General features: G+C 37.2%; 1 protein-coding gene and 1 long non-coding RNA gene across 2 annotated transcripts; both read right to left on the bottom strand.

Annotated features, from left to right (window-relative positions):
• Positions 1-1,018: 1,018 nt before the first annotated feature.
• Positions 1,019-6,620, bottom strand: LOC109047992 (transmembrane and death domain protein 1-like). The gene is made up of 5 exons (XM_019065653.2): positions 6,208-6,620; positions 4,807-4,983; positions 4,275-4,394; positions 2,168-2,326; positions 1,019-1,383 (listed from the first exon to the last, which is right to left on the bottom strand). The coding sequence occupies exons 1-5, from the start codon at positions 6,350-6,352 to the stop codon at positions 1,079-1,081; spliced, it is 906 nt and encodes a 301-aa protein (XP_018921198.1). The 5' UTR covers positions 6,353-6,620; the 3' UTR covers positions 1,019-1,078.
• Positions 6,621-8,132: 1,512 nt separating this feature from the next.
• On the bottom strand, positions 8,133-9,558 carry LOC109047991. Its single transcript, XR_006158245.1, has 2 exons — positions 9,377-9,558; positions 8,133-8,995 (listed from the first exon to the last, which is right to left on the bottom strand). It is a non-coding gene; the product is annotated as an uncharacterized LOC109047991 (long non-coding RNA).
• Positions 9,559-12,289: the final 2,731 nt, after the last annotated feature.

The following is a 12,289-nucleotide window of genomic DNA, read 5'->3' as shown; positions in this document are numbered from 1 at the left end:
AAAGACAGTTGTTTGTCAAGTAAAATATTTTTGAATGCACTATTCCTTTTTAAAATAAGCTTAAAACAAATATTCAAATACTTGCAGGTCTTTAACTTAAAATCATCTGATTAGTGATGATTACATGGCGGTTCTGAATCTACGAATCTGCCAGGTCTTGCTGATGGAACTCCTAAAGTTTCAGTATGTGCTTTGAACATACAACACCCCCCTGCCCTGCACTATAATTTGTTTAGATGTTGATTTATGAACTAATTGCCTATAATCACTGCTTAGCACCACTATTAATCCATGATGTGTGGTTCCTGGAGCACATTAGTCTGGATTTGTATAATGAAGTAATTAGTTCAATTATAGAAGAAATAAAAGGAAAGAAAAAGGATGAGGAGGGGGAACATATTTGTTAGAAGAAGAGAAGCACTTAAATGATAAGAGAGACGATGCCAGTGTGTGCGAGACATATCTTGCTTGCGCATGAGCTCATTTCCTGTTGCATTGCTCATCTTGCTGAATTAGTTCCTTCTGTACTCAGTTGCAAACCTTTCAGCGCTCTCTCCCGTGTGTTTTCATTGCCATCCTCGCCCAGTCTATCCTGTCTCTCTGAGGTTGACGTACAGACTGCATTGTCTGCAGGCATTGTCATTGTTATTAGCCTTGTGGATTGCTTCAGGGGGTATGTGCAAGCTCAGGGGAGAAGGAGCAAGGCTGGATAATTAGTTTTTCCTCAATGCCAGACGAGCACGCCGCCACTGTCGCCGACTGGAAACAGGAAGTGCAAAGATTGTCAAGGCAACAGCAGCCAGGCTGCATTCCAGCGCAGCCTCCCCTACATTCCCATCAAAACACTGACAGGACAATGGCAGCGGTCTCGATGGAGGTAACAGATTGCTGTCATTATGTTCTGTCAGGTGCTTTATTGCAGAAATGTCTTTATGAGAAGCAGTGGGAACTGAAGGTGTCGACGTGTGCGACTGTCTAACTGTAATTTTAATAGCACACTGGATGAGATAACAGACACTTTGATCAGCCATCAAAGGCACATTTAATATTGTGTTTTATACTGATGAACATGGCTTCATTAGTGTCCTGAACATCCGTTACTCTGTCTGCGTGTGTCCTCTGGGTGGCGTATCTCTGATGATGTCACAACACTGAGAAGGGGACAGCGACGGCGTTGATACTTGGCCTTGGATTTGGTTCTGTTGCCATGGGATACATATATGCTAATAAGCAAGACGGCCACGCTTATGAGTACTGCGCCAGCAAATCCAAGCAGGAGGCCGTAAAGTAGAGGCCATACTCTGTCTAGCAGATGGGGCTGATAAGGTGGTACTGGTTGCCTTTTCACCACCAAGTCCACATCTTTCCAAGTGAACTCTTTGGCTGTCAAGCAATCAGAAACAATTGTTGGCTTGATTCATTTATTTTGGATATGTTACAGTTGCTTACAGACAACTATATTTTATATGACTCTTACTTTGACAGTTTAAGTAATTTAAGCAGTTGAAGTTGTGTTTGCAAAGATAGTTCTCACACACACACACACACACACACACACACACACACACACACACACACACACACACACACACACACACACACACACAACAATAAAGACAGTAAAGACTTTCAGTTTCAATTACAAATAAATGTTTTTCTTTTCAACTTTCTATTCATCAAAGAATCCTGAAAAGAACTAAAATGGTTTCCACAAAAATATGAAGCAGTACAACTACTTTCATCATTGGTGATTAGAAATGTTTCTTGAGCGCCAAATCAGTATATTAGAATGATTTCTGAAGGATCATGTGACACTGAAGACATAAACAGTTTGACCCAGTCCATAAACAGCATTTACTGAAATTAAGAGGCCAAAATGGCCTGTTCTGATATCCACATCATCAGAAACCCAACAATTCGTCAACAATGCCTAATCATTGTTCAGAGACTTTGCTCGCCCTTGACTAAAATTCACGACCTTCAGGGAAAAAACTAAAACTAAAACCTGAATGATCTTACTTGAAACTAAAACTGAAAACTGTATGATAGTCTCCTCTTTGAAATGTATTTTGCATAATAGCATATTTTATGGTTTAGATACTGTATAGAGACCCAGGAATATCACTCAAAGTATTTAAAACACATTACCCTTTCTGAGGCATCTCACCCTGTTTTGCAGAGTAATGTAGCACCTCCTCATGGTCTTCATGATTTTCGGATGCATGCTTCTCCAGGTGAGTGGCCATTTGGTTAACAAGTTCATGATAGCCGTCCACATATCTCTGGATAGCAAGAGTTTTGTCCTGGTTGATGTTCTTACCCACCTCTGTTAGAAAAATAGCACATGCACTGCATTACTTCTAGTCCGGTTCTCTAGTTGTCTTTACTCACATGGTTTTAAACATTAATTCACTTCGTTACTTGATTACAATTATGCTTGAGGCAGTTAAAGCAGCTGTTTATTCGTGACATTCATTTCATAGTTGTACAAGACACAAGCGATTCTTGCAGCACATTAAGAAATCAAACACACAGTAATGGCCTCCATGAACGCCTGGAAATGAGATTAACTAAGTATGCCGGGCCCAATAAATGTACCAAGTATAATGACGCCAGAACAACTGAAGAAGACACACATGCTGGAACATAAGTATGCAATTTATCCAAGGTGCTGTCGCTGAGTGGCTACTCCTCATCAGAGCCCATTTACAGGCTGGCGATTAAAGCTCTTGTAATTGCCGCATTGTGCGTTTGCCGTACGCATCAGGTTCTGTGTTTGCAGAGGAATCGTTTTTATTTTCTGCAACGCACCGCTTTGACTGAAGGATGTTCTTGGGCTGTCGAGCCTGTCATTTTCCCCCTCTTCTTCTGTGTTTATTCTTTTCTCCCTTTAACGGAGATCATGAAAGGAACAGATGGCGTGTAGTGAATCTGATGTCAGCTCCAGCGAGCCTGCTGTCATATCGTTTGCACCTTCTCATATCCGATGCCATTCGGCTGTGGAGTCGCCTGAACGCCGGACCACAATCACTGCCAGAGGAGTGACAGGGTGCAAAGCGCATCCCATCAGAAATGTATAAAAATAACATTATGCGCTGCTGAATTTCATCTTTTGGTGTGTAAGATGGATTGCTCTGAATTAGCTCGATGCTTATTGCATCAGTGGTGTGCAAAAAAATAAAAAAACAAAAGGAAAGGTGATGAAAAACTTTGCATCTTTGCAGAACTTTTCTTTGCTTGCTGGCATTCTCCATTGTTGGTTAAAGAATGGCATGTTAGCTGTGGGTTTAAGGTGATCTTAAAGGTGAAATATGTAGTTTTACTATATTAAAACACTTTGTTATATCCCAATTTAGTTTGTAGATGGATCATTCTCAACAAATATTGACTTACCGAGTTATTTGTGTTTTGAGTTCAGCTTCTTTGAAATTTGATATTTTTACAAACCTTAAAGAACCATCTGACTTTTGTTTTTAGGTTTTTTAAAATCTTATTTCATAAAGTATTTATTTTCTCTTCTCCAGAACTATTTGACACAATGATCAAGAATCCATTTATATCTATGATGTTTGTTTATATATAAATGTGTGTGTATATATATATATATATATATATATATATATATATATATATATATATATATATATATATATATATATATATATATATATATTTGTATATAAATATTTTTTATCTTCAATGCAAAATTAAAACTTTTGAATACTTTTGCATATTTGGAACTATATTTAATCTTGAGATGTTTATTAATTTTGGAAAGGTGATAGTAGATGACTTTGGAACAACAATAAAATGTGTATTTGGTTAAAAAACAAATTAAATGCTAATAAAACACTAAAACTACATTCAACAATTTTCATTATTTACAAGTGAATTTAGGCTTAATGATATTATAATCTTCTTCAGTATGAAGAATGGATGTTAATTTTAAGATTTGCTAAAGATTACAGGGTTTGTTAAATTATGAGTACTGTATTTATATTAACCTTAGTGAGTGTTAGATGCTGTCAAAGGTAATATGAATTTAAAGAATAAATAAAAATAGCTTAAATGAACATGCATGATTAAAAATTCAGCATCTGAACAATTAAAACATACATTTAAAATAAGACTGCTAAGTGAAAGAATCTCTATTATTTGCTGATAGCCATTATGATAATCAATTGTGCATCTCTACTCAATATTATACATATTGCAGGTTGGGTTGAGTGATGTGGTGCATTGCATGCGTGTCAGTGTTGTTGTGTGCGGCTGACCTATGGCAATGTCAGTCCTGCCGATCTGTTGCAGTGCACGAGACAGCCTGTCATAGTATATCTGCTTGCCGTGAATCTGCAGCCAGTCCTTAAGCGCTGAGTGACAGGGGTCCTTCTGTTCTGACAATCACACACACGCATGCACAATATCAAACGTGCTGCATACAGACAAGAGGGAAAGCAGCCAGCAATAGAAGCAGCAGCTCTTCAATTGTTCAGGCAATTAAACAATTCAATCATGTCCCACAGCCTCGATAGATTTCATTTCTGATGAAAAGGGATTATATCAACAATTGGTTTGGTTGAGATGTCTCTCGAGTGGACCTCTCGATGGCGGACTGATGTGTGCAGTGGAGATAAACAAATACATTTGGCTGTTCATGACCTCTTCATTTACTGCAGGATGTGTCACTTCACACATCACACTGCTGGAATTCATTAGCATAAAACAAATAAGCATCAATTTATTAGAGCTTATTTAAACTATTTAAAGCAGCGGCTCTCGTGTCTGTCATACTCATATCATACTTACCTGTGTTTCTGCGTCTTCTTGAATGCAGTAACTGGTTCCTTTCTGCAGATAGTCGGTCTAAGTGTTTGAAGATGCTCTCCTCAGGTTGAGATATGGCAGAGATGAGCTCCTCACACTCATGAGCTGTCAGCAGCTCCACCAGCCGCTCCAGCTGGTGAGGTCCAATGTCCTCTGCCACTGTGGCCGAAGTGGAAAAATCAGACACATTTCAATAAAATGTTTTTTTTTCCCTCCTAATGTTAGTCTTTTTGCACCAGAAAGTTGTAATTTCGTTTAACATGACCATTCTTGAATATGTAAATCAGCTCTGTTTTGATTGACTAATCGTTTTCTGTGTGAAATGAGTAACCAAACCAGAAATGTGCGATTCATATTCTGATGTACACTTGGTTGTGAATATGAATGTTAGATGTATAGCCCCCCACATGACATGCAGGAAAAAAATAGTAGGCTATATCGTGTGCACGATTTACTAATTCGTTCCCTCATTGTACTTAAACGTGCGCACGATTTAGCAAAGCGAGGGAACGCAATAGTAAATTGAGGGAACGCAATAGTAATTGTGTGCACGTTTTAGTACATTGAGGGAACGAATTAGTAAATCGTGCACACAATTTATTTATTTTTTCTTGCATGTCATGTGCGGGGCTCCGTAGCAGTGTAATTGTTAGCAGTAATGAACAATCTGGAGAGGCTCACACATGCTGGACACATTTCTTTCAGACAGAACACGGAGTGCAACTGAATGAAATTCAGCACATTTTTAAGACATATTTTATGTGTGTTTTTTTTTAAAAGAAATTATTTTAACTTGCCGTATTAATAACATGATACTTGTGACAATGTCCTCCATTTTCTTACTTGTTATATATGATTTATTCAACAGATCAATTAATATAGGCATTCTTGAGATGCAGTACAATTAAAAAATATCCGGTTATAATAATTTGTCATGTAACCGTCCCACTCCTCTCTCCAACACATATATGACATACAGTAGACATATACTGTATGCATACAATTGTGTGGCCCATAGAAACAGTCGCTAATGAGGCATCTACGTATATATGTCTTTGCCTGAACCATTCTAGGTTTAAGCTACCTGTATCACGCTTGACAGTCTTTATGGCAGCTGTTATGACTGCAGCTGATACCATCCTTGGAGGAATGTATAGAACAGCTGTGAATATCATGGGAGAGGCAGGCGCATGATATCGTAGAGAAGAGGTGTAATCAATTAATGGGGATGTGTGATAGGAGAGACATATTTCCCCCTCTATCACTGTCACCTTCAGTGAATAAACCATCCTCTCATGTCAATACCACACAGCAGGTGGATCAGTCAGTCAGAACTTTGTGTTTGGTTATTATTTGCATCTGCTGTAAGCCATCTACACTCACCTGTATCATCAGCAAGATTTGGGCTGAGGAAGAGGAGGAGGAAGAAGCTGAGCACCGCTGCTAGCATTGTAACTGAAATCTTGGAGATGGCAGTTACATCTCTTGGTCTGTCTTTATTTTCAAATCTTCCGGAATCATGAGTCATCAAGTGTGGAATTTGAAACCAAACAGTCTGTTCTGTTCTCTGGACAAATGGCTTTGTTTGGCCGGTTTCTGCTGAAGGAACATCCAGTGCTGGAGGCTATGATCACCAGGGCCTGAAATAGTCAAGGTCCTCTGCAAGGACGCCTTGCCATTTCTTCTTCTTTCTTCTCCTTGGGGATTTAAATTAATAAACACTATGGATTTGGATTTAGCACAAAGCAATATTATCAGCCAAAAGAATAATATTGGCTTGAGACAGGACATATATATGTGTATATGTGTGTATATATGTGTGTGTGTGTATGTGTTTGTGTGTGTGTGTGTGTGTGTGTGTGTGTGTGTGTGTATGTGTATGTATATATATATATATATATATATATATATATATATATATATATATATATATATATATATATATATATATAAAATATAAATTTATCTAAATTTTTTTTGTTTATTTTTGCTGCTGAGTAAAATTTGTAGACTGGATATTTGTAATTATTTAAGCTTGTTTCTTGCTACACGTTCCTGTTAACTTCGAGCTGTTATATCAGTTTTGAGTGAAATACAGTGTTTTTTTTTTAACAATGTCTGAGATCATGTGTGCATGTTTTATGCTTTAAAAAGCTGTTTGTATTTAGTATGGATATTGAACTATTGAACTATGGTGTTTGGCAAACCAAAATGCGCAACACCGAACAAAGACAAAATTAACAAAATTAAATGAAGTCATTGTGCTTCAAACGCTGCCTTGATGCTTTTCCAACCTTTTAAAATGTGATGCTAACATGGTTCACATCAGTGCATAATAAGAACACACAGTTCTGTGCTTTAAAATGGTAAGTGTGTATTACACTGCCCTCCAAAACCCAAAAGCATTTCATAAAGTCTTTTTTCTTGATTATTTTATTTTTATTTTTCTTAATTTTTTTGGCCATCATGGTGGCTGGACATTATACTCTACTGTTTGAGTTAAGGGAAAGTAAAATAGTACAATTATATTTATACTATTTTTAACACTGATAAAGAGATGGGCAGGTGTTATGTAAGGTATAACATACAGTCAGCCTGTCATTATCACATAATAAACCTCTTCAGTGTGATATAACCCCTCTTCGCTTTGTGCCTGGGTTTAGTGTTATTGTGATAATGACCAGCCTAATGTACATTATCTCTTACATAACTCTGCTAATCACTTTAAAAGCAAAGCTGTGCTTGAAAATGACCAATGAGATGTATGTGATACCATTGTTTTATACAACGTTCCTTATTGCTTTGGCTGAACATGTATTTTCAGCACTGTTATCTAATTTTTGAGGCCTTAAATATAGGCCCTGATCAAGTCGAAACAAGATTCAACAATCAAAAAGCAAGAGTGTTTTGTTGAGCATAACCTTGAGGCGAAACTCTAACTTTGCATTCATTTTTCATTTTCGAGGAGCAGCTCCACAAGGGGAATCAACTAAACTGCTCAAAAGAAAAGTTTCTTTGCATTGAATGTTGATGAACTTTAAAGCCCTCTGTAAAGCCGAGGGTGTCTCGCTCTGTACTTGCCTTACTTTGAACTCGCTTCACCTCTGCTTGGCTTTGTGTGAAATCATTTCCAAGATTAACATCCTCTCAACCTCACCATATGCATGCAAAGAGCAGGTCGCATATTTGGTGGACTAATTGAAATTCATAAACTGCAACATTCATGTTCTAAATGCCAAGGGAATGAGTAAGGGTTATGTTTTATTATAGTGGTTTATTGTCAGGATTAAGCAATTCACACAAACACATTTTGTAAAGTGAGTTTATTAGTGTGGGTTGAGAGGATAAAGGCTGAACCAGCATACATAAATACATCTTGGCAGGCTTTGTGAATCTTGTATGTGTGGGGGTGTGTGTACTCAGCCCGCCTCGGCTCTCTCCACAACAGCAAATGAACAAACATGCCATGTTGTGTGGAGCTGGAGTGGTGCACTAAAGGGCAGGGTGAGGTACAACGCTTTACATAGATGTTTAGATAAGCTGATCTTAAATGCACAACAGGCCAGCCAGGACTTAACATTCACAGCGTTTAGCATACAACTGTCACAGCCTGCATTGATCCTGGCAAGCATGAAAGCACATGGCAAATTACACTACAACACAAAACTAGCCATGCATGCTTTTGAAAACTTGTAATTGTGTTCTTGACATGCGTTTCACCTCACATCTGTGCTGTTTTTCGGTTAAGCCCATGAAAACAACCTTTGCAGCTTGGGAAAAAAAGTGATCTTTCCATGTCTCCTACACTTCACACCACTGAAATCTGATTGGACAGCTACACAGACTCCGGTGGAATGAAGGATAGAATTCACAGAGCAGATAAAACTGCTTTCCGGCTTCCGCAGCATGTCTGTACCTGTTTGAAGGATGACACAACATAATCACACCGTCAATAAAGAAATCAAGGGATTACAGACTATTTAAAAACACTGTACATTCAAATTTGGAACATTTAAATTTCAAATTCCATTTCTAACTGATACTGTTTTGTTGTGCAGGTTCAGAATGTTCCATTGCGAAGGCTGTTGTTGTGTTCAGAGAGTGTTAGAGAATGTACTCTGTGTCTTGGCCTCTCCCTTCAGCGAGCCCAAACCTGTCTCTCCCTCCGTGCCTGTAGGCCATACAGGTAAGAGGTCTGTTTGCTTTGCCAACCACAAAAAAAACTGCATTTTGACTCCCAACACAGTGTAACTCAACCCTAAACCCCCACCCCCCGCGAACATGCTTGTGTGTTGAGAGGGGGGTTTTCCACACGTTTCAGTACAGATTTAACTAGTTGCATGCACACAATCAAAATTGAAGTTGTAATATATTTATATACTTTAAACTCCTTTTTTTAGCTTGTCTTTTTAACATCATTATCGCCAAGTTGAATGTAGAAACACTTGAAAAGAAATCCACACAATATTTTCAAATATAACACAAATGGCATTTTCATTTCAAGACAATTGCTGTTAAATGGTACCCACCTTGATTTTGACCACACACTCACCTTGCTCGTGGCGTTAGATCCAAATCGGTGCTAAAGAAACAAAAAGTCAGAAATTGTTTTCTGTTAAACCATGCAAAAATAAAAAGGCCTAAACTTTTAGTATGAAGGTCTTGAACATTTTTAGTTGGTCCTAATGTGCGCCCTGTCGTGATGAGCAGCAGTGTGATCCTCTTTCTCAGCTCTGTCTTTATTTGCCTACCTGCTTCAGGTATCGCTGCTACACCAGCAGGCAGCGACCAATAGGAATTAGCCTATTTTTGTAAACCGCACCCCTTCATATCATAAATCTGAACCACACCTAGTGCCACAAACTCAGTAAGTAAAATGTGAAATTTGCGTACTGCACTATGCTTGCTTATTTATTTCAAAATAATTTAAGTTCAATTTGTCTGCTAAAGCATAATTAATTGACGATTCTTATAGTATTATGGGTTTAGGTTTTTTATTGTTGTCCTTTGGCATATTTCTGCATATATATTCATTCATTTTTACTCTATTTTAAAATAAAATAAAGTCAAGTTTTAGTATACATCCGTTCTTTCCCATGTTTTTAACACTACTATTACCAGTGCTGACATGACATTACCAGTCACAGACTTTAGTCTTTATAGCTGTAACTTCCTTCACATTGTATCACAAAATCGTGTTTAAAACAGCAAGTTTTTTTGCAATGCGCAATGAGCTCAAGTCTGAACAGGAGCAGGAATGCCCCACCCCTCCTGTTGATTTCTATAGGCATTCGAAACAAGACAATGGGCATGTGGGTAGGAAGCAGCGGGGGTTTGACTGATTACAGATCTGATTGAATTCCTGAGGACTAATTCTCACAGTCACCTGGGAATATAATTTCATGTGGCACATTTTGAGAGCCGTGTTTGTTTTGTAGGATTTTGTCTCACTTGCCATGTGTAATCTTCTAAATTTGCAAGCTGATACAGACACTGATGTGGTACAGTTAATTAGGGCAGCTTCTGGAAATGGTGTAGTCAATAAAAGGTGTATGAAACATGCCTATAATAGGTAAACTTTGCAAATGCCTGCAAAAGAGGATGTGGCACTCAATAGTTTGACCCAGTCCACACTATATAGTGTTGTGTGATGCCTTTGAAGTATTGCAGAAGGTCAATTTCCTGTTTTCTCTAAAGTTAGATTCATGTTCAGCACTGACCACTTCTTAAAAGAAAATAAAAGCTCATTTCACTTTTTTGTAGATTATGAATCTGTATGAGGAGTTTGCAGAGCTGTCTGAGCATGCAGTGACCACCCATTCTTTCTCTCTGACTGTTCTCGACCCAAAGGAACTCTACACCAGAGGGGGAGGTTTGAAATCCTGTTAGATAAAATCTCTATTGCAGGTGTGTCACTATCAGCACTGTCTCTGTGAGTGTCTCCAAGCACTTATGAGCATAATTACTTATGAATTTGTGCTTTTATTCAGCAAGGATTCATTAGGTTGATCAAAAGGAGCAACAAAGGCATTGAAAATGTTACAAAAAAAAATTATCTTTCAAATAAATGCTGTTCTTTTGAACTTTCTATTCACTGGAGAATCCTAAAAAAAATATTACATATTAAAATGTTAAATCACAATATTTTAAGCAGCACAACTGTTTTCAACATTGATGATAACTGAGCACCAAATCAGCATATTAAAATGATTTCTGAAGACTCATGTGATACTGAAAACTGTAGTTTTTACATTTTAAAATGTGTTGAAATTGAGTTATTTTAAACTGTAATTATATTTCACCATATTACACAAGTAAATTCATCCTTGGTGAGCATGAGAGATGGTTTTAAAAACAAATTTAAACTGTACCAACCCCAAAGCCTAAAAGTGAAGACAACTTTGAAATTCTACGACTTGTAAAACATTTGTATCAGTTTGTGATGATTTATAATGAAAAACATTTATCAAACTGGATTAGTGAAATGTACCTGTTTTGTGTTAGACTTTTGTTCCCTAGTGTTTGCTTTAAAGGCCACTGTGGCATTCGTAAAAGTAAAATGCAAGCACCTGGTCAGAACCCAGAGAAAACACAAAGAAACAGGCCTCACCAAAAAATTCAGTAGTTTAACTGACCCAAGTCAAACTTTGGCGGAAAACAAAAGCTGTGTCAATGGAGGTTAAAGACAAACATCCTCCCTGCTGTTTGAGGATGAAGTCTTTGTCCCCAAGTGTTTGTCCATTCAATCAGCTGCAGAAATCACTCATTCTGTTCCCATCTTAAGTCTTATGTACACTAGAATGGATACCACGTTAATGTTTTGAAATTTTTTAAAAGCATATATATAATATCATTTTTTTAAAAATATTTTAAAAATGTTTTTAAAATTAGTTAAGTAAATATTTTATTTAAAATGTGATGTTTTACACACACACGCACACACACACACACACACACACACACACACACACACACACACACACACACACACACACACACACACACACACACACACACATATTTTGAAACAAAAAATTATCACACTATTAACATTTGTCATGTACTATGGTTTAACTACTGTGATTTCAAAAGCTGACAGGACAAACATTAATTGTAAATTGTTTCATTTTCTGAATATTCTAAATACAATATTATATTTATTTTTTTATTCTATTTATTGCAATAGGAAAAAAGTTGCTTGCAATCAATGCATCAAGGTTTCTCTACTGACAAACAACTAATCAACCCAAAATAATTGTGTAAGTATACCTTTTTTGTTACCTCACATTAATTTAATTATTGATTAAAATTTTTAATTAAATCAGAGACATGTGCATGTGCATTCAGGTTAAACGAGACAATTTAATGATGAGGTGAAACAGCAGTAGACTCGGATCAGTTTTATTGTCAATGCAACGAGATTGTGCTGTGGCTCTGGGGAATAGATGACCTATTGGTCAACATA

This window comes from Cyprinus carpio, chromosome B23, assembly GCF_018340385.1.
Source record: "Cyprinus carpio isolate SPL01 chromosome B23, ASM1834038v1, whole genome shotgun sequence".
Lineage (NCBI taxonomy): Eukaryota > Metazoa > Chordata > Actinopteri > Cypriniformes > Cyprinidae > Cyprinus > Cyprinus carpio.
The sequence above is the reverse complement of the archived record's forward strand: the minus strand, read 5'-3'. Positions and strand labels throughout refer to the sequence as shown.